Source organism: Medicago truncatula, chromosome 4 (assembly GCF_003473485.1).
Source record: "Medicago truncatula cultivar Jemalong A17 chromosome 4, MtrunA17r5.0-ANR, whole genome shotgun sequence".
In the NCBI taxonomy this organism is placed as follows: domain Eukaryota; kingdom Viridiplantae; phylum Streptophyta; class Magnoliopsida; order Fabales; family Fabaceae; genus Medicago; species Medicago truncatula.
Genome location: NC_053045.1, coordinates 50,564,907 through 50,591,349, shown reverse-complemented (window position 1 = coordinate 50,591,349; position 26,443 = coordinate 50,564,907). Strand labels below are relative to the sequence as shown.

Genomic DNA, 26,443 nt, shown 5'->3' with positions numbered 1-26,443 from the left:
ATTCATTACATGTTAAAAAATTCTAATTTTTTATAAAAGAGATTATTATAATGTTCTTAACATGTCAGTTAATAATCATTTAAAAATATAAAAGTTTAAGTATAATTAAACAAATTTCAATTTAACAGATACCAACACATACTTTTAGTCCTTGTAAAATTAAAATTTGCTTAATCGTGCTTAAACTTTTAAATTTGTAACATATTTTTCAAATACTTACTTAGAATATTATACAAAGTTCCTCCGCAAAAAAGTAACTTAAAATTTTTTAGATAAATTCATATTTAATTCATTACATGTTAAAAAACTAATTTTTTTTTACAAAAGAGTGTCTTACGATGTTATGAAAATGTATGTAAAAAATCTTTCAAAAATTTAGAAGTTTAAGCATAATTAAACAAATTTTAATTTAAGAGGAACGAAAAACACTAATAGAAAATTTTGTAGGGACTAAAAAGTGTGATTTATTTTTATAAGGACTAAAAACAAAACTGCAGATATTTATAGGGATCAAAAACTTAATTAACCCTTTATTTTTAATTAAAAAAAAAAGAAAGAAAAGAACAGTACCCCAAAAAAACTTTCCCACCTTAGAACTTAGAAACTCCCTCCAAGTTTGAAGCCAGTTCGCCATATAGGGTTTCGTTGGGGTTTCACTGTTCGCATTCACCCTCACAATCACAATCACAATCATGGCATCTTCATCATCCTCAAGCAACACCGCCAGTTACGACGTGCCGTGGGTTGAAAAGTACCGACCCAGCAAAGTCGTCGACATCGTCGGCAATGAAGACGCCGTCTCCCGTCTCCAAGTCATCGCTCGTGACGGCAACATGCCCAACCTCATTTTATCAGTAAATCACTATCTCCCACTCTTCAATTTATCATTCTCAATTACGTTTTCACTGTGCCCTAATTTCCCATTTTAATTTTTTAGGGTCCTCCTGGAACTGGTAAAACCACTAGTATTCTCGCCCTGGCGCACGAGCTTCTCGGTCCCAACTACAGAGAAGCTGTTCTCGAACTCAATGCATCAGATGATAGGTTCCTCTTTTCTTCATTTTTTGTTTATTTTTTTTTTCCTTGAAATAATTTTATGACTTTGTTTGGATAAACAATTTAATTTGCATCTAAATATGGAAACTATTTCCATAACAAAAACGTTAAATTGTTTTCGTATAAGTTATAAGCTGTTTTAGGCCCAGTTTGTTTAAACAGCTTAATTTGCAGCTTATTACATAAGCACTTATCATGATAAGTGTTTATGTATAAGCTATTTCCATAACAAAAGATAAAATAATGTTAAGTGGTTAGTTATAAGTTGTTTTCATAAGCTATTTTGGTGAGCTTATGAAATATAAGCTGCAAAACAGCTTGTGAACATGTCATAAGGTGTTTTCATAAGTTCTTGAAAACAGTATCACAAGTGTTCACGCCAGTAGATAAGCTCAAATAAGCCAATCTGAATAGACCCTTAACAAGCTAACTTGGAGATATTGTGAAAATAAGCTGAAAATAGGTTATGAACATAAGCTGTTTTCATAAGTTCTCGCAAACAGTTTCAAAAGTGATTATGACAGTAGTTAAGCACAAATAAACCAATTCAAACAGATCCTAAGTGTTTAACCAAGCTATTCACCTTTTTTTCTTCTTTTTTCTATTGAGGAATAGATGTTGTGAGGAACAAAAGAAAGTAACACCTTTTTTCCTTCTTCTTTTTTCTATAGAGGAATAGATGTTGTGAGGAACAAAATCAAGATGTTTGCTCAAAAGAAAGTAACACTTCCTCCAGGCCGACACAAAGTTGTTATACTTGATGAAGCTGACAGGTCTGTATTGAATTTTTGTTTTAATTTTTTGTGGTGATTTAATTGAATTAATGCTATTACTTTGCTTATTTTTATTTTAATTGGCTTTTACTGTTGTCAATTTCGTTGTTTGATTCAAATCAGCATGACATCTGGAGCACAACAAGCTTTGAGAAGGACAATGGAGATATATTCTAATTCTACTCGTTTCGCGCTTGCTTGCAATACATCTTCTAAGATTATTGAGCCGATTCAGAGTAGGTGTGCCATTGTGCGATTTTCGCGATTGTCTGATCAAGAGATACTCGGTCGTCTTATGGTTGTAGTTCAAGCTGAGAAGGTACCTCAACTTTCTATTCCGTGTTGAATTATGGAGTATTCATGTCTGTGTTGTATTATAAAGTATTCGTGTTTGTTTGAGGAATATATGCATAAACATCATTCTTAATTATTTTATCATCCGTCTCTGTTGAAAATGTGTTGTGTTGTGTCTAACATATTAAGTGTTTTATTCTTTGTCTTTGTTGGGAATGTTACAGTTAATTGCATGACCCGTTTATTGTAAGACTCTAGATCTATGAAGCACGGAAACTCCTCGGATTAGGCGTGTCCTGGTGCCGGACACGTGTCCGACACCGACACTTGTAATTACACTGAATTATGTGATTTTTTTTTCAAATTATCAGCTGTGTCGGCGTGTCCGTGTTGTGTCCAATGTCCGTGTCCGTATCCGTGCTTCATAGCTCTAGATTGATATTTAACTCAATAATTCCTATTATCTCAGTCTTTTATTATTCATGCTTTAACACCCAAAGGGGTTGCTCTTAATTGGAAGAAAAATCATCTGTAATTTTTATTCCTGGCGTCTCAAAATTTGATACTGCCTCTTAGCCTTCATAATATAACTAGTGACTCAAAAGTTATCATCTTCCCTTTTCACTGTCACACACAATATAATTAGTGATATAGAGACAGTAAAGACAGTTTTGCATAATATAGAAATCATAGAATTTCTGCATGCTATATACCGTTTGATACTTTTGAATAATTGGTTAGAATTACTTTTGTCAAGCATATATCAGTTAGTTAGTTTTCAACTGTGTTAATAGCTTTAGGTACGGTACACATTATGTTACACTAGTATAGTGCCTCATCTAGAATTTTTGGATATTCATCGCTACTGTTATATTGTCATCTTATTGTTTGTATTAATACCTTTATGTTTAATTTTTTCCTATTTTCTGTTTAGAACTATAGCAATATTTGCTGCATTATATGTCTATTATATAGAAGGGCGCTCGAGAAGTGTGACAACTTAGCAGTTCTGTTGCTTTCTTGGAAGTGTAAAACAAAATCTTTTTCTTTTTTTATCCCGAAAAATATTTTTCTATTAAGCAATATAAAGGATAAAGGACTTAAGAGATGCCATTAGTTGGACTTTGGCTTGTTCCACATATTAGGAAGATATGTGATATATTGATCTGATAATTATTGAATTGAAGGTGACACTGGATATCTATAGTTTTCCCATGGCCATAAATCAGTCGGTTTTATGACCTATGAAGGATTTAGGATGTTTGACCTCCTGTACTTTACTTTAAGCCATATGATCCTTGTGGTCTGTTTGCTTGTAAAGTTCAAGCTGACTAGCTATTTAGACAAATGTTTTGTAGCATTTGACCAGTTCCTTTTTCATCCTTGTAAGCTAAATTATGTGACCGGCCTCCTTAGTCGTGTTACTACGACGTGATCCAAAAGTATGATGTCTCCCAGTTTGTTATCTAGTTTTGCATGTAATAATTTATAGTAACTAACATGAAAATAAATTAAGTGTAGAAGAGATGAGAATGTTATGTTTGATGTATGGTAACACTAGACGGGATAGGATTATAAATAGCAACCTTAGAGAGAGAGTTAGGGTTGCACCTATAGTAGAAAAGATGGTGGAAACCAGGCTTAGGTGGTTTGGACATGTAGAGAGAAGACTTATGGATTCTGTGGTAAGGGGGGTAAATTAGATGGAGGGGAGTCAAATCACTAGAGGTAGAGGAATATCTAGAAAAACTGCAAGAGAAACTATTAAGAAAGATCTAGCGATTAATGAGTTGGATAGAAATATGGTATTTGATAGAACATTATGGCGTCGTGTAATTCATGTAGCCAACCCCGCTTAGTGGGATAAGGCATGCTTGTTGTTGTAACGAAATTTCGTAAGGTGTTTGTTAGGCGTGTATGCATTCCATGTTTTCCTTTTTTTATTCTTTTTAAGGGAAACCTGATATATGATGCTCCCACCATGTTGGCTTCCTTTATCATAAAACTTTTTTTTAAGGTTCTTGCCATCGTCAATGCAAACTGGTTGCGAACATCCTTATGGGTATAGAAGGAACTCCTTTAGTTGCTATCTGTTTGGCTTCAATAGTATTGAGGAAATGTGTGATTAAATCGTGTTATGGTTGAAGGTTCCCTATGTTCCTGAAGGACTTGAGGCCATCATTTTCACTGCTGATGGTGATATGAGGCAGGGATTGAACAACTTGCAAGCAACATTCAGTGGGTTCCAGTTTGTTAACCAAGCAAATGTTTTTAAGGTTAGAACCAATTATTATTTGTAAATTACATTTGTCACAGTTTACAAATGATTTTGTTAAAATTGTTGTTTGGTTTTAGGTTTGTGACCAGCCGCATCCACTGCATGTGAAGAATATGGTGCGCAATGTGATTGAAGGGAATTTCGATGAGGCTTGTTCTGGGCTCAAGCAATTGTATGACTTGGGATATTCCCCCACAGATATCATCACCACACTTTTTCGTATCATAAAAAGTTATGATATGGCAGAGTACTTGAAACTGGAATTCATGAAGGTAAATGAATATCTGGTTGCCAAATTTGCATTAGTGTTTTGACGAAAGTATGGGACTCACAAGACTTTCTTCAAATTGCAGGAAACTGGATTTGCTCATATGAGGATTTGCGACGGAGTTGGTTCTTATCTTCAGATGTGCGGTCTGTTGGCTAAGTTTGCTCTTGTTCGCGACACTGCTAACGCTGCATGAGTAGGTCCTAAGTGCAACTGATACACATCATTAGTTTTTCCGGCTTTATGGTAGTGAGAATGCTGTACTGATGAAACATGTAGATTTTAAATCCTGATTTCCATATGTTGACTGATACATTAATGCTTCAACTTATATAAATATGTTATGTTTAGCTTGGTTCAATATCACTGTTCGTATATTATTTGGGATAGCGTTCTAATTTATAAGGAATCAAATATCACTTCATAAGACTTCCACTTCTAACGACCAATACATGATGAGAGAGTAACATTTTGGGAGATGTGTTATATTTATATTCATCACTAACTCAACTCTAAAGTTGAAGGCCATTCTTTTCATCCTATTTAGAACAAGTCTGTTTAAGACGAGCTCAGGTTGATCTGAAGGACAATGGAAATAAGACTATTAACGCTGTTAAAAAAAATGAGACTATTAAGTGATCATTAAGTTATTACTGCAAGATAAAAGTTAAAGAATGATATTTTTTCTTAGTATTTTATCAAGTACTCACACTCAGAACATGATTTTTTCGATAATAATTTACTACAATACTACTTAAACTAACAGTTTCTTAAATATCAATGATCTCCGACAACGGCGCCAACATGTGTTTAGAAAGGGCAACTGTTGCACGGATTTCTTAGTCGAACTCAGACGCTCTTCAAGACTAGATGCGACCTTTTGGCAAACACCTCCATCAGGCTAGAGATTGTGTTAAGTTTGATGTCTCATACCGAGCCATATTTCTAATACTCTTTTTTTCCTTTGTCAAATTTTTTTAAGAAAGCTAAACCTGCCCATCCAAATTAGCATTGGGGAAATTTTTCCTTTGTCATTCTACAAAAAAAAATGTATAATTTTTCTTTTTAACGATGCATATAAATTATTCATATACAATATATATATATGCTATTTTAATTTCTTTACAAAAAAGACTATTCTAATTAACAAAGTTTGAACACCTCCATCAAAGCTGGAGATTGTGTTAAGCCTGATGTCCCAGAGTCATATTCCTAATGCCCTTTTTTCCTTTGTTATTTTTTTTTTTTTTTTAAGAAAGTTAAACTTGCCCACCAAATTAGCATCGGGGATAATATTTTCTTTTTAACAATGCATATAAATTATTTATATACAATATATATACTATTTTAATTTCTCTACAAAAAAAATATTTGTTTTGATTCTTTAAGCAATTTACCTTCTTCCTCTACATTTATCAAATTAGAATTGTGAACAGGGAGAAACAAAATAGGAGTCGTGCTAAAAAGTGGTATAAAGGGCATTGTTTATAAAATCTAAAATTGGATTTTTTTTTGTATGTTTATATATTAGTCAAAATGATAAATACATCTATTTTGACTTTTAAACAATATCCTACTGACACTTAATAACAATTTTCCATAAAATATTTATAATAAAAAAAATAAGTTTCTTTTTTACCTACGTATATATTTTGCTTCACAAGGCAAGTGTTAGACGTACCATCAATTTTATGGAGTTCTTATGATACTTTGTTATTTATTCATTAATGTCCAAGGACCTTGCTAGCATTTTCTATAATAAGATTTACCTATAATAAATAAAGCTTCTTCTCCTTTTACCTTCACTAGGCATGTTTTAGCGAACTTACTGAAACGCACAAAAAATGACATTACTTGATGATTTTTGTATGAAAAAAAATAAAAAAATATTTGGCTTCGCCCGGGTTCGAACCGGAGACCTTCAGTGTGTTAGACTGACGTGATAACCAACTACACCACGAAACCTTGATGTCTTGTTGACCGCTTTCTTAAAAGTCATTCTAGTTTTCATTTACAAATACACAAACATTAACTTAGCTACTTACACACGCATATATCTTTGAAAAAGGTAAACGAAATATCCTTGCGGACCTAAACCTTTTCACATCACATGTAAAACTAAAAACATAATTGGTTGATAAACAATTGAACTAAAAATTAATAACAAAGAATTTCTCTAGATTAGCCAAGCTAACAAAAATTAATAGTGGCCATGTAAATTTCTTGGCTTAGGAGGTCTCTACAATGAACAAAGAATTGGAGTATTTGTTAGATGCACACTCACAGAAGGAAACTGTTGCTAAATCAATATGGTCACAATCACAAGTCACATGTGGTAGTGATGTTTCACCTCAAACACCTTCATTTCTTAAGATTCTCTGAATCCCTCTCATTCTTTTTTAGTTTACGTGTTTTCTTTGTTTTGGGATTCTAGTCCCATCTTTTTTCTTACAAAAATGGAAAATCGTGCTATGCAACAAACTAACAAAAGCCTGTGAAGAATATTCACTTACAAGCAGTGCATCCAAATACAAGTAAAAATAAAGATACCTACCTAAAAAACTAGATATATATCTATAAAAACATGCTAGGAATAGGAAATAACTCACTGACAAAAATGCTAGAGAAACTAAAGTAATTTCAGCTCTTGGCATTATATAGTATAATATAGTTAAGAATATTCTAATGCTGCCATAAAGATGAAGTTTCACAACCCAACAAAGTACAATCAGTTAGTTAGCAAGATAAATGTTAAGGCTTCAACAACACTCAAATAAAGCTACAATAATAAACTAGTAATACCCTTTTAACAGAAATTAACATTATCATTATCATCAATATCTATACCCTACAGGCATTCCAAGCTTATCCAAACGACCAGAACCAGGATAGCCTTTGCTAGTGAAGCTTGCTTGCAATGCAGATGTTCTCTGTGCGGCCAATCTTGCCATGTCGTGTCCATTTAGTGAGTACCTATTTGACGAACTTGATTTCTCATATTGAGGCCTTTGTTTTGGTGCACTCAGAGATCTAACTTTGGCCTTTGCCGACTCTGTATAAGCCATGTAACTTGGGTAATCAGAGTAGCCTCTAATGTAGCTTCTTGGGCCATCACTTCTTGTAGGAGTAAAAGGACTTCTGTTGTAACCATCATCTTTTGAAGTTGCAGATGATAAAAGTTGAGGACTATTGTTTGCGGTGCAAAACGAGTTCTCTTCAACTTCGTTAAGTTTTAGTGGGTTGTAATAAGATTGAACCTCACAAGATACACTTTGACCAAATTGATGAGATTTTGATTCCTTTGTAGGGGTCAAATTCTGACTATAATAATAATCAGGATCACTTGTGGAGTGAAAGATGTTTCTGCGTTTTGTGTTGATGTGTTGTTTTCCCGAATCAATTTCGACAATCCTATCACTTTTTTCGTCACTCCTGCTATATGTTCTTATCAGTGATCTTACTCTATTCCATGATTGTTCGTCTAACTGATTTTCTGATATGTTGCCGCCGTTTGAGAGACAAGATTTGGAACCATTTCTCTGCAATGAAATATAATGGCATCCATAAGTAGACAAATAATTTGATAATACACTGAATGCACACTTTTTGGGTAAAAATTAACAAATGGCATTGTTACGAGAAAATACCTTGAGTCCAGGTGAATGCTCAGATTTCATGCTCCTAGATCTAACAGGGCTTTCAGATTTTTCTGGTGTTGCTGGACCCTGTATACGACCATTTGTAAAAACTATATGATTAGATCAAGAACATGATGTTGGCAGTATTGGCATTTTGATCAACAAATTTAAAAGATATTCAAGCATGAATGTGATAATATTAGTTAACAAGATGAATCAATCTTCACATTTGCAAACCAAAACAAATACACAAATCAAGATAAAAAATTGGCTTCATATTCCTACATCAACTATGCAGTTAAAAGCTACTTTGATGAATCACAGAAAAAAGAGGAAGAGCAATTCATAATTACACTTACATAGAGGTGGAGAGTAGATGATTTTGCATTCAAATGTGAGGTTTGCATGGTGCGTGCTGCATTAAATCGTGCCTGTGCCCGTAAAAGTGATTGCATTCTTTTGAGCCACTCTGCTGTTCGTTTCCTCTCAATATGACCTCTCACCAGTGCCTGGAGTTTCACCAGCCCTTTTAATGCTCGTAGTGCCTTCCTTGCCTAACAATTTCAATATTTAAAAGTAAATGAGCAGTATCAGTATCTCAAAAATAGTAAGGTTAAGTTCAAAGTAATTGCAGGTAATTAATTGAAGCAATGGTTATTAAGCCATAGCGCTCAGAGCCACACTACAATCTGTAAACAACAAAGCAAATAAAAGACTGCAGATATTGGTATAACAGAATCTTGTACAAGAAACATGTTAGGGATTAAATTTTCAACTAGGGGTTTTAGTACAATATCAGAATCAGAATGATAGGACAGTCAAATGACTTAGTTGCCAAATTATTTCATATCTGCAAAATGAAAGTGTAGAAAAGAGCCAAGTGAAAATTACTAAACGCCAAATGAAATATGAAAGACACTCTGCTGTAAAAGAGAGCAGGGGGGTTAATTTTTTTTAACTGTTTCAGTAATTAAAATTACATGACAATAATATATCATCTCATTCATCTAAAAATCCTTTTATTTTATTTTATTTTTTAAAAAAAGGAGAACTTGATTGGCAAGTATAAGCTAAGAAAACAAAAGTACAAATACTAGGTGACCCACGAAATCAAAACTTGAGCAAACATCAGAACATAATCACAAAAGAATAAAGTCTACATCAAGGACATTGGAAGTGTAATAATGTTGGCTCCACCAGAAATTGCAAATCAAAACACCCCTAGACTTTTTTATTAGTCTTTAGAAAAATCATAACAAGGCCACCCACCCACCCTCATTCACCTACGCCAACATAAAAGTCTCTTCACTTCACACATACTACTAAATTTATATTCCCTGTAGATTCAGGGGCTGGTGGTGGTCCATTGTCCCCACAACCAAAAGGCCAAAGTTGAATGTCATTATTTAACTACAAAAAGGACGGAGAATTTTTTATGGGCCATGGTGGTGGCCTATCAAACATTCAATAACACCTACCATCGTTGACAAATTATCATACAAATTCCACATTTATTAATACAACTAAAATATTTCCACATTATTTGACACCAAATAGAAGAGATTTCACTCAACTTCTAGGTTTTTTTAACTATAGTTCTGTAAATTTTACATGGAACGAATTAATGGCTAGCACAGTAGATGCTAAGATGGATACTTTCATACCATCATTGATCCATTAAATGTGACAAGGATGCAAAGAAAGGAAACATCATAAATGACACGTTTTGTACCAAAAACATTATTCAGGGTAACCATAGCAATACGACATTAAAAAATAGAATTAGAAGTAATCAACTTCTACCAAACCATATTTTTTTATATATATAAAATTAAAATCAAATAAAGAATTAATAATTTAGGGATTAGTAGAAAGATAAAAATAAGCATTCACACTAACACACACGTGTATAGAAAAGAAGAAAACAAAACTTAGAATTGAAGGAATTATGGGAATGAAATTAATGGATACGAACCAAACTTCCACGAAAAGCGGCTTGGATCTTAACAGCAGCCCATTGTTCTCGTATCCTGACGATGCCATTACTGCTGTAATTAAATCTGACAACCTCGGCAGCGGCCACGGCGATGGCCTGTCTGTTGTTTTGGACATGTTCTGTCGGAAACGTGACGTGGCTGCTATGTTGTTGTTCTTCTCTATATGATTTTACAAAACTCCATCTACGTTTCTCCTTAGGTGGTTTTTGATCAGAAGAAGAAGAACCATGTTCGGTTTTTTTGAGACCAAGAAGGCCACGAAACCACCTTGATGCTTTTCCCATTGATATTGATATGTAGTAGAAAGGTGTAAAAATAGGATTAGGAAGAGTGAATGAGAAGAATGGGAAGGAAAGAGAGTGAGATGATTGAGAAGATGAGGGGCTTTGTTTGGTTTGGAGTGAGTGAAGTGAGGAGAGGAAAGAGTGTCTTGTTTTTGAATGTCAAGGCAAATCAACTTTATTAACACACTTTCCAATCATCTCTAGTACCTAGTAGCTTTTAACTGCAATCATCAAATTCTATCTATAGTCTTTACTTTTGGACCGTCAGGCCAAATCAAACTTTTACTAACTCATTTTCAAGTTTACTCACCGGTTATTTAATGGCAGTTTAACACATTAAAGCACACCATAAATAAATCTACTTTTTTAATTCTAATTATAGTTTTTATTGATGGTAAAAATATAAACTTAAAACTAATTTGAGATACTTCTTTTCATTATTTAAAATTTTAAATGGCTTAACGAGTCTTTCACTTTTATTCTAGATAACATGTATTTGTATTTGAATTTAATTCAATATTTAAATTGAGAAACATCTTCAATCTTACACTTTTGTTTTAGATAACATGAATTTCTGTTTAAACTTGATTCAATATTGATAAATATTTTAGTTTATTAGATATTTGGTCCATAGTTTGATCTTTAATCGTTGCATATGAGAAAATATATATTGGAATATGTCATGTCCTTATATGAATTTGAGTTACCTAAAGATATAAATATTTGCAGTTACATACTAGGGATAAATTGAGTTAAGAAACATTGTACTCGAACTCTACTTTAGGAAAACAAATAAAACATAATGTTAAATCAGTCTCTCTCTTCTTCATTCTATCTTAATTGAGTATGTGAACCTCACAACACAGTCCCAAATTTACCCAAAGTAATTTAGAAGATTGACATATAACCACACAATTAATCTAATGATGATTCATTTCATAAGATGCATTTTAAGAACTCAGTTGCAACCACTAATGTCCTTCAAACCATCTTGACAACCCAACTCAATCACACATTCACTTTAGACCTTTTAACCACAACTCCGTTAAAACAAGAGACCAAAATTGTTGATTAAAACATAAGGGATCAATAAATAAATAAAAAAGTTAAAATAAAGAGACCAAAACTACAAATAAACGAGAAAAAAAAAATGGTTTATCCCTTCTTTTGCTTCTCTAACCATGCTGTCTAATTTTGAGTCAAGGAGTTTTTCATTGTTTAGCTTGGTTTTCTTTATTTTTGTGTTGGACTAGGTCTTTTTGATTGTGAAAAATTTACATGATGTTAAAATAACACAATTATTCATAATACCCTATATAATGTTATCATTTTTGCATATTATCCATCAAACTCTGTTGAAAAGTTGTTTTTTTTCTTTTTCTGAAAGATCTGTTGAAAAGTTGTTACTTGGCCGATTTAATGTTTATGTGACAAATCTACATCAAATTATAATTAATAATTGTTTAAGCGAAAATATCTTTGTTCAAAAAAATTAATTGTTTAAGCAAAAATAAATTTTTAAAAATACAAAAACCTAAAGTTAAATTCAAATTAAATTATTCAAACCATTTAAATTTGTAGTTCCCAAATCTAGAAATTAATATTGAGTTTGTAGGGTTGTAGGGCTCACAAACAATGAAACTATTGACCAATTCAACCCCACGCAGCAAAACTATATGACCATTGACCCACCTACTAATTGTCTATCCCGTACAACATGATTTTTAATACTGAAGTGGTTGATAAGTGATTTTCTTCCATCTCACACAAACACAATGAAGGTCTAATTTGCAAATCAATGTGGGTCACCAACAGAATCGAAAAGGGAAACGGGAAGGAACAGAGTTGCCTGCATATGAACCTTCGAAGTCCCGATACCTCAAAATGGATGATGTACCTGTCCGATATTTTCCGATACGTATCAGGAGAATATCCGAAGATTAAATTTTATTTTAAAAAAATAATAATTATCCGATACTTCCTGATACGTATCAGGTGAGTATCCGATAATTATCTTGCACTGATATCTGCTCCGATACTTCACAATTAATGTTAACTAAAATAACTGAACTCTTCAGTACTTATGTGTTCTTTTTTTTTTTTGGATATAATGCTTCTTTTTTGAATCGATGTAGTATAACACTAACAATGTTCCTTTTGGATAGAGTATAACACTGATGATGCTTTTTTTTGGATATATTGTGTATGTAATTGACTAATCATCACTCTCTTAATCGTCAATATTATTTATATTTATGTTGATGTGATACGTGTCTATGACTGTTTCCTTTTGTTTGTTAATATATTTGCATATTAAAAAAATGGTTATAATTATATTGTATATTTAATTATATAATTTTTTTTTATTAACGTATCTCAGCCGTATCGTATCTTAATTTTTGAAATTTTTCCGTATCGACGTATCGGTGCAGTATCGTATCTATATCGTATCTTGTATCCGGGCTTCACAGATATCTAACAAATGGAGCTGGTGTATCATAATCACACACACATGAAAAACAAGCATGGACATAGTTGAATTAATTGTAAACAAATGATCTCACCGCAAACATAATACTCCCTCCGTCCCAAATTATATGTCACTTTAGAAAAAATATTTGTCCCAAATTGTATGTCACTTTAGAATACCAATGAAACATTAATGTTACTTTTCCTATTATATCTTTAACTATTTATTACTCTTTCTTTTTTCAATTCTTTCATTTATCTTTCCCATATAATTTATTAAGGATAATTTTGTAAAACAATCCATAATATCTCTTTCCCACACAATATTAATTACATTTCTTAATATGTGTGAAATGCCCAAAACGTCATACAATTTGGGATGGAGGGAGTAATACTACATCCGTTCGTTTTTAATTGTCATTTTTTGATATTTTACACAAACCAAGACAATCAATAAATGTTACTACTTTTGGTACAGTAATTTATACTTGTACTAAAATAGCCTTTTTCATTTAATATTTTGTTTCATAAATTTCTCTCTCCGCATTAAATAATTAAGGGTAATATTGATAAAACAAAATTTAATGTTGCATTGAACTTTGAAAGTGACAATTAAATTGAAATAAAAAATTTCTCTAAAAATGACAATTATAAATGAACGGATGGGGTATCAAATAATTTGGAGATTGAGAATGATGAGAAGCTCGCGATCCCAGCAAAGTAAAGCAAAGGAACGAATCACAGGCGGAAAATGACGGATTGAAACTCACATAGGGAGGGACCATTCCTTACGGCTACTAATTCACATGCATTTATGCTTGTCTCATTCCTTTTCCATTTTTGACATATATATTCTCTAATTCCTACTAATAAAAAATAAAAAATGTTTTTGCTTACACAAAACTCCTAATCACCATCTCTATATGACGTCAAAATTAACATTTAAGACCTCAAACTAAAGGAAATGACGAATAAGGAACCATAGATAAACTACAAATAAGATAAAGAAACAAATATGTAATTTGGATTATTTTTATAACATGTATTTTTTTTGTTTCCTTTCATAATTCATAGTGTTTATACATATGTTTTTAAACTACATTAATAGTATATCACAATTTTAATACTATATAAGAGACATTCGCTGCCTTGTCAAAAAAAGACATTGTTTACCGGTAGCAAGTAAGAAAATAGTACTTATTTCCGGATTCTAAAATGCCATATCATATCGTTAAAAAAATGTCATATTGTAATCCATTTAACCTATCTCTTGATCTTCTCTCTTAAGATCTTTTACTTTTTTTACTCTTTATCTTTTCTCTAAAATTTAGAAAATAATAGATACAACTTGGTGAAGTATGGATAAAATTAGAAATTGACATGGCCTTAACTCAAAGATAACACACAAATCCGAAGGGAAAAAATGTCATATTTTAGTAGCTTTATAGACCAATGGTTAGAGTGGTACCAAACTAGTAAATGGTACGTAACAAGTAAAAATACTGAGCCCATATACTAGCATACTAGTAGTAGTACAGTACTGGTAGATCACGTGACCCATGGGTTGATGTATGATGCCGACAATTGACAGAACGAAGGTAGAAAAGAAAGAAGAAGAAGCACGCACGCATCATTGTTTTAACCTTCTGATTAAATCTGCCATAGTATCTTTGCCTCCTATTGTCTTACGTTTCTCCTGCCTTCAACATGGCTTTGTTTTGTACTAGTAAATGTCAAAAAGAAAGTACCGTGGAGAGTGGTCCTTAAATAGATTGTAAAACGAATATTTGGTGGATTACTACAAAGCCAACAATTGAATGGTCTTTCACTCCACTTCTTTAAATAGACTAGTGTCTCAAAGCATATGCAATCGGAGGCTTAGCTTCATAACCTTGATAACAAAAGTTTTATTAAACGATTTAAGCATTTCAAAACAAATATTTAATCTTTAATAAAAGTTAAATATTTTGATTTTCAATACATTGAATATACATATTTTCATTAATACTTACCACTTATAATTTTTAAAAAGTGTCTCAAAAACACTTGCTAACATTTTTCTTTTATTAAACTCTATAAGATCGGGGGTCATATCAGGGAAGGGTCTAAGAATACATCTTGACTAACTAAATAGCAACCGAAATAATAATCGATTTTTAATATTTTATATTTTAGCGGCTGAACTTTCTATCGCTAAACGAAATAAAGACCGATTTTTATACTAACGATTGAATTTTCAGTCATTATCTCTATCGTTAAACATATTAGCGACCGATTTTCATACTTTAACGATTAAAAATTCGATCACTTTTTAAAATTCATGTGTGGCTATAGCCGCACATAGCCATGAGATAGATCCGCCCATGGATCATACACTTTGTTAGTATTATTGGAGGCAAGGAGAAAATGCTCGAAGTCTAGTATAAAATGTGGATCTCATTCTTAAACTTCTTCGATGTCACAACCTTTAACCTTTAGCTTATATCTTAGAGGACTAAAAATATTGAAATGTAACAGTAGTAAGTTATTAACATGTGATCTATTTTCTGTAAAAAAAACATGCGATATATCTGTTTTCATAAAATAATTGATACATAATTTTTTTTTAACAAACAGACGGTATATTTCTACTAAAAAAGATTATACACAATTATTAATTAGATTCGCGTGATAAAAAAATTTGAGGTACTGCATTTGAGAGATAAAGTGTTGGGTTATGCTAACAAGTGCCCTAAAATATTTGTTAAGGAAACCAAAGATAATATGTTTATACTAGATTTAACAATTTTTTAATTTTAAAAAGTTAAATTCATCATTCTTCACCATTTCCTAAAACAATATTTCTATTTTTATCATCTTAATCAATGTTTCGAAGATACTCTTCAGCATTTTCCTAAAATATTTAGTCATTATAAAACTATAAATAAGTGATGTAATCGGTGTCCGTTAATGGGTTGTGCTAACAAACCAACCACACAACTCAATTTTGAGACATAAATTTTAGATTTTTGGTGATTCAACATTTTTTTATTAGGGTTTAATTTGTAAGATTAGAACAAACTTTCCAAAGTGTATAAACAATCCTAGCTGTATACACGTGAGATCCTATCCAAAAATAGCATTTTCCATTGTAGTTGCTAAAACTAGAAATTACCTTTATACTACATCAACTTAATTTATTCTATAATTTACTAAATAGGAAATAAAAATTTACCTTTTTTTCCCTTCTATTTTCACTTCTAACCAACAACTTTTCCCTTACAACCACCTCACTATTCTTTTCTTCATTACCCTTCTTTTCTTACACTTTTTACTTCAATCCAGACATACACGTAGGCTTTCTTTGAGAGAGGGAGATTTAGAAGGCTAAATCTATATTTTAATGTATATACGATATTATCACAAAGTTATAAAATATTATATAATACCTCGATCATATTGAAATTATTTTTAAAATATTTTATATTATTTACCACACGAGAATATTATCTTCTCCTTGAACCAAAAAAATAAATAAATTATCTTCTCCTTAGACGCATATAAAAATAACTTCAAATAATTTTTGCAAGGACGATTCAGTGAGACATTTGATATGCATGAGTTTGAGCTTAACTTAGAATTTGTCATTTCTCTACATTTAAGATGCAAGTTTATCCATTACATTATTTGATAAAGAAACTTCAGCTAAGAGAAAAACACATGTGCCATCTATGCTTGAAAAAAAAATTGTGTAGACTTTTCAACGAGTAAATGAGCATTTTGATTCTTAGGTTAAAGAACGCCAATATTTGTCTTGAAACAGAAAGAAACTGTTCAAAACAATACACATGTCTATCTTATAAAATAGATTATATTGATGAAGGGATAATTTCACGACGTTTTTTAATTGACTAAATTTCCATTTTATAAATATGATTGAATTACACAGGAATTATAATTTGGAAGAACAAAATGGTGCTTGACTCAACTAGAATGCTGGCCTACTTATTTGAGCATTTAACTGAGTCTGTGATACAACACAAATTATACAACCACGTCGTATGATAATCTTACACGGTCTCGTATGGCGGAGCATGTCCAACATGTGTAATACCAAAACGTTATCGTGTTCTTATCTCATCACAGATCACACTGGTGTGGTGTTTTATAATGTTCTGTTGTAAATGTTACACTTCAAAGAAAAAATCGCACAATCTCAATTTTCACGTTTAAGTTATTGTATTGCTTTTAATTTATCTATTAGCACAAGAACGTCCTCCTTATTGACCGTGGAAGTTGGCAATGCAGTGTGAAAGCAATAAATTAGTCTTAAGACACAACGCAAGAGGGAGTTTTTAAGTAGTAGGGTAGGGACGATTCTTTCATACATTTTGAACAACGTTTTTTGGGTCAAAGATTCATTCACATATAACTGAGATTGTTCAATAGACATACGGACTCAGAGACAGGACACTAATTTGAAATCCAATGTCCCCTCTACATCAAAAAGAGATATGAAATGCATTGTACATGCCAGAGTCAGTGAAGTCGGTGATGAGTGAGGACAGAGGTCCCACACCTTGATGAACCTCGGAATCAACACAATCAGGCATTCTTCCAAAATTAAAACAGACTCAAGAACAGTGAATGTAACATAACAACTTGATTTTGGCGGGAGCATCAAACGCAACAAAAAAAGTTTGTACATAAGCAAATTCAAACTCAACCGTCAAACCCATTGCTAGATTATTTTTTTTGGGTAGATTGAGCATGTGCTTAGAACAATGGCGCGTTTTGCCAGTATGAAACCACAACAGCGTCAAAGCTTTACTTTTGTAGCTTCTCTATTTTCACAGTGAAAATGCCTCAGGACACGGAAAAACAATTTGCAATGCGGTTCCAAACACATGCTAACCCATTACATGCTACGAACTCTGAAGAGGGTCGGCCCATTAATTTTGATTTGCAGGCGAGGCTTAAAGCAAAATTTAATATATGAGACATTTTTAGTCTGCATATGATGGCTTTTTGTTTATAAAATCTAATGAAATATTGTTTTCTATTGGGAGGTCCAAAGCCATGACTTCGTCACCATGAAAAACTACATTTCAACACGTTATCATTTCATTTACCTGGTTTAATTTGATAAACTGCTGGTGTTTTTTTGGCAAAAGCAATTAGAATATTCATTCATCTAATAAAAGCCATAAGCTATAACCAAAGAAGAGTTTACAAATTCAAAGAGTCCACCTAAAACAACCTGGTAGCAATACAAAAAAATAAAAATAAATAAACACTTGCTGTACTAGGATTTGAAGAACAAAGCCACCGAAACTTCTTAAATGGCACATCAAAGAGTTCTAAAGTCTAACTAACTAAGAAATTAATCACTATTGTTTATCCTTATAACAAGTTATACTTTTTTTACTAGCAATCAGCATTCTGCCTGCGAAGCCTTGCGTTCAAATACTAAACATTTGCATCCAAGGAAATACACATCATTGATAAAAGGAGTTTAAGGACAGCCCAGTATTCCTATCGTGGAATCAATATATTTTTCGTGTTTTGGACCAAAATCAAGATCAAGTGAACTCCGGGACACCAAAGAAACTTTGGATGCATTGAAATCATACTCCAAAAAATGCTCTCAAGATTTGACATTTTGAAGCTTTGCAGTAGTTAGCTTCGTAATCATTCTATCATGATTAAGCATGGCGCTAACACTTTCTACCACCAGAATGATCTGCCCACACGAGAAGAAACTTAAGTTTACAGAATGACAATGTACTGAATCATTTAAATTTAACAACTTGTCAGCTCCAAACCAATTGATTCAAATTCTTAAGACAAGCATTTTACAAAAGCAATGAAATGTTCCACTAGAGAGGTTAACTGCGATGCTTGATTTCTAACTTGTCAAACTAGGAGCCTGTTAATTAATTGAATGAAATTTTCCACTAGAGGGTTTGATTCCTGCCAATATTTTCCAACCCTTTTCCTTGCACCTCCCTTCCCCCACTCATGGCCCCACTAGAGGTGCGTCCCTCAATCGTGCCCAGAAAGGAGGAACCTCAGTATTCGCCCAAACCAAAAGGTTCATGAACTTACTTTACTATTCAACTCTCAGTATAGCAAATATACAAGGTCAGGTAAAAAATTTCATCTACGTTCACACTTGCTTAGCATTATCTTAAAACTTACAAGATTCAAGTGAAGTGTGAGGTAGATTTAGTGACCAGGGCCTTCAATTTAAAAAGAGCAGGAGAGAAAAAAGAGACAGCAACAATATTAACACAAGAAGAGGACCTGATATCAATGAGAAGAGATAAAGTACCTGCAAGCAAGCATAACCAATTGCAGTAGCAAAGTAAAAGTTTGCATTCCCAGTACCCTGCCAATTTCATTAGAAGTTCAGGAAATGAGGAGAGCAAAATAATTAATCTATTTGAAAATTTAGAACAACCCAAAGCTCCATACCCTCCATATCCATAGGTTGTGCATCACAGGGCTAAGAAGTGAAACTCCAACATAACCAGAAAACAGGAAGAATGAAAACTGCATATCTAGAAATCAAGAAAGTTGATTATTCAATAAGAGATTAATTATTAATTATACTCAACATAAAAGAACAGTAAGAATGAAAATTTACCTTTGAGTTCATAAGCAAATAACCCCAGTAAACCCAGGTACAGAGCAGAATCACCAACCTAGTTAAAACGGAATACAAATATAACATGGATCAATAAGATTGCATCAGGATGCAAATTCACAATATGCCTGGTTACTAATAAGTTATAGACAGATAGGGTATAGTTGACAAATTTCAGCAATATTCAATCTTCTTTCCAAATTGTAGATCCACATTTTCAACTAAGTTCTAATTCTGTATGAGCATGTGCAAAGTGTGTATATGTTTTTATTTGTGCACTTTTCGGGACAAAGAATCTTTACAATATTAAGGTTTGAATATTTAAAAGGATAATAGCATATTTCATTCTAAATAAGAAGAATATATTCAGCAACACCCACTGAAATCTTCATGCATAAATTTGAAGAGCTAATTCCAATCAAGGTAAGAGTAAAATTACAGGAGAAATAAACTTACAGAAGGATAAGACTTCAACATGGAGGAAAGCACAATGTATACAAAAGCTAGAAAGCATGGCCGGTGATTAAGACGTAAGGCTAATGGCAATATCATCAATAGAATATTCCCATGGAATACTATAAGGAAGAAACTTCTGAAGAAGTCAAAAACTTCTGCGAAGAAGTACCTGTATGCAAAAATCATGAGACATTAATAAGTGTAAAAGTTTTTAGCATTAATTAAAACAGTCCAGTCTAAGTAGTACTAGTTCCTGCAGAACATACCAAAAAACTCCAATGTTCGGAGACAGATCTTGTATCGTAAGAATGAAGCCATAGGTACTGCATAAACAAGCTGGATTTATTAACAAGATGTTGAGAAACTAGCAATTCTTGAAAAGAAATAGTTTTGAAAGAATTGACAGTCTTCATTAATAATATTTAAATAGAAAATAATAGGAAAAAAGAACGTTTCAAAATAAAAATCAATGTTTTTCAACAGAGCATAATACAAAAAGTCATCAAATAAAATTCAGCCAGAATCACAAGTTACTTCTTTAAAATTAACATTGAAAAACATGCATAAATACTTTTGAACTTGGGTGATAGAAGAAAAACCCACACATAGTATAAACTATATAACCATTTACATGTGAGTAATATGGGAAATGAATGATTTGATTTCCAAAACTACATTTAATTTTTTACTTCACAGTCATTTTCAACTTTCAAGCACTGCATGAACAAGCATTGCGGGCAATGTATATACAAAAACTTCTAGGTGGCTCCATACATATGCACAGTAGTTACAATGTCAATAACTCGGTACTTATTATCAAAAAATAAATAAATCAGTACTTCTGCAATTACTTTGGAGTGACTTTTAACGGTATACAATTGTCTTCACATGATATTCCATACACTCTTGTTTAGTTATTGAAAAAGCTCCACCAGAAGCAACGTAGTTGCTGAAGGAAAGCCATTGGAATTGCTAGAAGGTTACAGATTCAAGTTGTGAAATTAGCCTCTAGCAAATGCAAGGTAAGGATGGATGCCTATAATAGACCCATTATGAGTTCAACCTTTTCTTAAATCCCATCATCACAGGAATTATATAGCATCTAGTTGCATTATAAGCAATGATCTTAATGGTCTACAGAGCATTAAGTTCTAGCAGCTACTATAACAACAAGCCTTCATACTGACCAATAAGAAGTATACGGACACATTATGCAAACAAATATCCAGATACGTTTTGTCACTTGCAAAATTGTCATCAGAAAAGAATAATGGTCATAGGATTTAAACAAAACCTTTTGAACATCTCCTGTAGACCACTGTGCTGTTGGACATAGATGCCACAAAGGACTAAAACATAGGATGACCACAGCAAAGCCCAGAATAAAAAAAGCACAACTGGCCTCCATGAGAATACATTCAGCATCCTTTTCTCGTTTACCAATTCATCTTCTAAACAACTCCTATCGCCTGAGGCGGAATCGTCAACTTCAAGATTTGTCCTTTGCCGGAATAATTTCCTAGGAGGAGCGTCAGGACCATAACCAAATAACAATATTACCTGTAACATAAGATAATAGATACGGATAGAAAAAAATGATAAACAAGGATTATGTTGCAAATGCTATTAAATGGGTTTGGGCAACAACATACCGGGATAATAAGGATTGCTGGGTACAGGGACAAATGAGTAGCCATGACCCATCCAAAAGCAGCCAACGGAGCTAGTCCTGTTGGACATCAGTACAGTTTTAACATTAAATGAAGTAGTAGATGAAGATCGAAAACCAGATAATACAAGGCAGACATTATGTTCTATTGATGCATTTCAATCTTTTATGATTTATCCAATCCCCAAACTTTAATTTCTTTATGTTCTAACAAGCATTTTGAAAATCTGATCTGCTTGCTGACTATTAGCAATTAGCAACAATTTTACTCAAGTGGATATCAGCTTGATGAACACTAGTCAATTCAATAGTAATGATTACAAAATTAAATAGTGCTTTTGAAGCAGAGGAATAAATTTAAGAAATCAAGTTAAAAAGATGGAACATAGATGTAAGGTTTCAGTATGTCAGATAAACCAGTGGAGTTCTCCTAAGACTTAGTCAACTAACTTAACGGAAAATGGGGTACTGGACATCAAATTTGAATCCGATAGAATGCTTTTATATCAAATATACACAAGAAACAATGGACTGATAATAAAACAGCAAAAACAGTTTTGTTAATTGAATTTGCCTTGTGTACTTTGTCTCAGTACATTTCTCATGTACATGGGTTCGGAAGGCATTAGTAAACTCTAGTCCTCTTTTATTGGTTTTATCTCAAAAACTTCATCACATTTGTTTTTATCCAAAAGCAAACCTAAGATCATAAATATTACCAGGTAACTAAAAATAATAGAAACAATAACCAATAGAAAATTTTGTTTATTAAACTCTAGTTGTACAAAAGAAATCCTTCAACTAAAAACGAGATTCCTGCCATTACTTCTCGTAATCTCATTAGAACTTCTCCAGGGAGCAAAAGACTAACTTCTGTTTTCAGAACTCACGGGCATTGTGCAGTATTTTTATTTTTTTCAATATAAGGGGGCACACAATACTTACTAGAAAATAACCAATAAATACCAATGCGACTTCAAGAAGCAGGTCATTACTAGTCAGTCAAATAAATGAAATATCTAAAACTCAGAAACTAAAAAGCATAGATTGTTAGCAGCTTACGCGCGCATGCTCCATAAAGGGTCACGACAACCATCAAGTTCTCGATTGCAGAAGTGGACAGACCAACACATGCAACAATTGTAAAAGGATTCCACAAGTATAGAAGAGCAGCAAAGTCCCCTGAAGGAAGGATATCTGAAAACAACGAAAATATTAACAAAAAGGATGTACATGAATTTGCATAGAGCTTGCAAAAGATCCATAGCCTGACAAGGAACTTTAAACATTAAATTATATGATTACAATCATAGCTTACCCTGCATAACAATAGTTGCAAATATCATGATTTCTTATCAGAAACTTGATAGAATACTCTTTCTGGAAATAGTGCTAGTTAACCGAATCTACTTTTTTGTGATCCAAACACCACATAGACATAGACATGTAACCATATTCACAAGTTTCAATGCCATTGATAAAAGTATGGACTACTCATTTTTTTTATTAATAATAAAACATACTCAGTATCTGATTCTTAAAACTAGATAATGACCAATTAGATGTTTCATAACACTACCTAGCAACAATCATGCAAGTACTGTGTGTGTGTGTATCTGTATATATAAAAGAACCTCAATACATATTTCACATTTATCACTTAAACACAATAAACAAAACAAGAGAAGCACGCCCAACCGTAACATTTGAAATTTGAAAGAAAGAATCAAACTTGTAGTTTATGCTAACAACCTGAATCCTCTGATAAGTGATGAAGGCCAATGGATTGTAAACTTGAACTGTATGCCGCCTGAAGTTTTTTACCAGCAGCACAGATGAGCATTGCAGTGACAACATCTGCTATCACAAAAACCAAACTATATCCAGAAATGAGTTGATATTTGTTGCTTAATCAAGTACACTAAACACATCAAGAGAATAACAAGGGAAAAAGAACCAATAAACAAGTTCTGTCAGAAAGAAAGAAAAAAAAAGAATAAAGACCAAGATCAGCATCAATGCCATTCAGGAAGATCGATCACATGGAAAGATCATTTAGCAACAGAGTACACAACAACCAATCCTTGCTCCACTAAGTGGGGTCGGCTGCATGAATCAAACGAAGACATAATGTTCAATCATATCTCTTTCAGCTCATTAATCTCTAGAACTTTCTCGATAGTTTCTTTACAGTTTTTCTAGGTTTTCCTTTGACCCTAGTGATTTGACTACTCTGTATCTGATCTACTCTCACTACAAAATCTACAAGTCTTCTCTCTACATGGCCAAATCACCAAAATCCTTTGCTTCCACCATCTTTTTTATGATTGGTCCCCAATTCTTTCTCTAATATTGACTGTTGTCATTTCTAATCCTATCTTGTCTAGTCTTCCCACACATTTAGCAGCGTAAATGAGCATTTGCAAATCACTCATTTACAAAGATATATATATAATTAACAAGCAACAAAGATCATAACAATTACAGTTCATAAGATTACGAAATAAAAAACTTTGACAGTTAGTTACCTGCATAAAAGATGATCAGGCTGTCCTTCAATTCTGCATCACCAAAAAAGTTTTTGAATGTCATTACACCATACAAAAATCATGCTAAATTTTAATTGCATCTAGAAGTAAAAAATAAATAAAAAAACTAATAGAATTTATACCTTTTAACTGTGAGTGGACCGAGAAGTGTTAACAACAAAGGGGAACCATGGTACATTGAACCAGCATATGGTGACATTGATGATTGCTTCAACCAGTAACCCTCAGCAACTGCGAAAAAAGAAGAATTGAATTGAATTGAAGTGAAGAAAAGGAGCGTGTGGTAGAAGTTAAGAAGATGAGAAAGGAAAAACATGATTACGGCGACGAATGCTAGTGAGAGGGGTGGAGACTTCGGGGCGAGAAGAGAGGTTGAGGTTTTTGGGAAAGTAGATGATAATTAGTCGAAGAATAACGGAACCGATTACCCAACTCCAGAAACATTGTATCTTCTTCTGATTCTTCTTCTTCACCGGAGTTTCAGTTTTCGTTGACATTTACACGGTTGGTAGATCGGAACTTCTAAACTAAGCAAACCCCTTCGCCGGCGATACTGTGTATTTCTGAGGAGGAAGACGAGACTGGACTGCCACTCGGGAAACGACTTCAATTGCTGTCGTTTTATTTATTTATTTAGGTTCTGTTTGGCAATGCCAAATTTGGAGGATTATGGCTTATAAACTCTTTCTTTTTTTTTTTTTTTTACAGCTTATAAACTCACATGACAAAAAAAATAAAAAAAAATTGAGGTTTTTTGTATATAAAAAAAAAGACTTTGAGCTTTGCTTGGTAAAAAATAGTGAATGTAGCTTATAAATTATTAGTTTGTAAAAAATAGATCTTATAACGGATGAACTAGTTATTGAATTTGTAGTGTTTAGTAAATTAACGGTTGAACTAATTTATAAATATGAAATGACATGAAAATAAAATATTTAATTTTTCAATGAAGATTCCAAGGTTTTTTTTTTCTTTTTTGAGAAAAGCAAGGGTTAAATTGTGAGAAAGTGATAATGATTAGACGAGTATTTTATAATCAAAAGAGCTTATAAGATGTGAATTATAAACTATAAGCTAAAAAAACATGTCATACTAAACAAACCCTTGATAATAGTTTTTTACCACATGCTTATAACTTATTTTTATTAGCTTACTGTAATTTAAACCTTATATAGCTTATCATTTTTTTCTCAGTTTTACACATGTAATATTACTTGAAAAATTTAAATACTAATTAAACATATCTTTTTTATGTTATTATAAGTTAGTTTAACCGTTAATTTATTAAATACTATGAGTTTTTTTTGACAAGATACCCGTTTGGATTAGCTTATTTTAGAGCTTATACAAAACAGCTTATGCAAATAAATACGTTTTTAAGTATTATTTATAAGTTTTTAAGGTAGTTTATGAAAAAATAGTTTATGAAGATATGATTTTCGTTAGTGAAAACTTATAAATTAAAATAAAAACTTATTTATTTACATAAGCTATTTTTCATAAGCTCAAACCAAACGGGACCTAAACACTACTCCCTCCGTCTCACAATAATTGTTTCATTAACATTTTTCTTTTTCTCAAAATAATTGTCACTTTAGAATACAAATGCAACATTTATTATTATTTTCCATTATTATACACTTATTTATTGAATTTCATTCGACTTAACTACTCCACTTACTACAATTAATAAAAATATTTTAGTAAATGATATTAATTTTACCATTGAAATCAACACAGTTAATCATTTCTTTAATAATCATGCACAAAACTTAAACGACTATAATTTAGAAAAGGATGAAGGATATGTTATTTGTTATAAGTTCATCCAGTATGAGTTAGTTTATCAGTTACCATTAATTTTTTATAGTCAAACATAGTATTGTTTACTTTTGAATCGGTCTCTCGATTGCAAACAATTTAGATTGGTCAACTCAGGACTTGGTTTAATGACTTTAAACTAGCTTGGAAACCCGTGCCAAGTACGGGCTAGAATTCCAACTATTATTATTATTATTTTTATATAAAATCTAATTAAACGACAAATTCATTATTTTATTTACAATATATCAATAAAACGCATA

General features: G+C 32.3%; 3 protein-coding genes and 1 non-coding gene across 4 annotated transcripts; 1 reads left to right on the top strand and 3 right to left on the bottom strand.

The window, feature by feature from the left end:
- Nucleotides 1–571: 571 nt before the first annotated feature.
- On the top strand, nt 572–5,030 carry LOC25493662 (replication factor C subunit 2). The gene is made up of 7 exons (XM_013602228.3): nt 572–854; nt 938–1,044; nt 1,728–1,829; nt 1,953–2,148; nt 4,271–4,399; nt 4,479–4,673; nt 4,755–5,030. The coding sequence occupies exons 1-7, from the start codon at nt 693–695 to the stop codon at nt 4,863–4,865; spliced, it is 1,002 nt and encodes a 333-aa protein (XP_013457682.1). The 5' UTR covers nt 572–692; the 3' UTR covers nt 4,866–5,030.
- A 1,530-nt stretch (nt 5,031–6,560) lies between these two features.
- On the bottom strand, nt 6,561–6,634 carry TRNAV-AAC (transfer RNA valine (anticodon AAC)). Its single transcript has one exon. It is a non-coding gene; the product is annotated as a tRNA-Val (tRNA).
- Nucleotides 6,635–7,290: 656 nt separating this feature from the next.
- On the bottom strand, nt 7,291–10,786 carry LOC25493660 (protein IQ-DOMAIN 14). The gene is made up of 4 exons (XM_013602227.3): nt 10,283–10,786; nt 8,667–8,861; nt 8,317–8,394; nt 7,291–8,208 (listed from the first exon to the last, which is right to left on the bottom strand). The coding sequence occupies exons 1-4, from the start codon at nt 10,586–10,588 to the stop codon at nt 7,504–7,506; spliced, it is 1,284 nt and encodes a 427-aa protein (XP_013457681.1). The 5' UTR covers nt 10,589–10,786; the 3' UTR covers nt 7,291–7,503.
- Nucleotides 10,787–18,213: 7,427 nt separating this feature from the next.
- Nucleotides 18,214–25,013, bottom strand: LOC25493659 (phosphatidylinositol glycan anchor biosynthesis class U protein). Its single transcript, XM_013602226.3, has 13 exons — nt 24,682–25,013; nt 24,482–24,590; nt 24,339–24,371; nt 23,563–23,687; nt 22,873–23,007; nt 21,794–21,870; nt 21,436–21,701; nt 20,408–20,464; nt 20,142–20,310; nt 19,686–19,743; nt 19,514–19,599; nt 19,371–19,427; nt 18,214–18,779 (listed from the first exon to the last, which is right to left on the bottom strand). Exons 1-13 carry the CDS (start codon nt 24,854–24,856, stop codon nt 18,684–18,686), a joined length of 1,443 nt encoding a protein of 480 aa, XP_013457680.1. The 5' UTR covers nt 24,857–25,013; the 3' UTR covers nt 18,214–18,683.
- Between the last annotated feature and the right edge of the window lie 1,430 nt (nt 25,014–26,443).

Coding starts and splice junctions, on each gene's coding strand:
- LOC25493660 (XM_013602227.3), bottom strand. CDS start 10,588: ATGGGAAAAGCATCAAGGTGGTTTCGTGGCCTTCTTGGTCTCAAAAAA. Junction 8,862..10,282: donor CCGCTTTTCGTGGAAGTTTG/GTTCGTATCCAT, acceptor TGAAATTGTTAG/GCAAGGAAGGCACTACGAGC. Junction 8,209..8,316: donor AGCATTCACCTGGACTCAAG/GTATTTTCTCGT, acceptor ATTTCATTGCAG/AGAAATGGTTCCAAATCTTG.
- LOC25493662 (XM_013602228.3), top strand. CDS start 693: ATGGCATCTTCATCATCCTCAAGCAACACCGCCAGTTACGACGTGCCG. Junction 855..937: donor TGCCCAACCTCATTTTATCA/GTAAATCACTAT, acceptor TTAATTTTTTAG/GGTCCTCCTGGAACTGGTAA. Junction 1,830..1,952: donor ATACTTGATGAAGCTGACAG/GTCTGTATTGAA, acceptor GATTCAAATCAG/CATGACATCTGGAGCACAAC.
- LOC25493659 (XM_013602226.3), bottom strand. CDS start 24,856: ATGTCAACGAAAACTGAAACTCCGGTGAAGAAGAAGAATCAGAAGAAG. Junction 21,702..21,793: donor CAGCAATCCTTATTATCCCG/GTATGTTGTTGC, acceptor CTTATGTTACAG/GTAATATTGTTATTTGGTTA. Junction 19,744..20,141: donor TGTTGAAGTCTTATCCTTCT/GTAAGTTTATTT, acceptor CGTTTTAACTAG/GTTGGTGATTCTGCTCTGTA.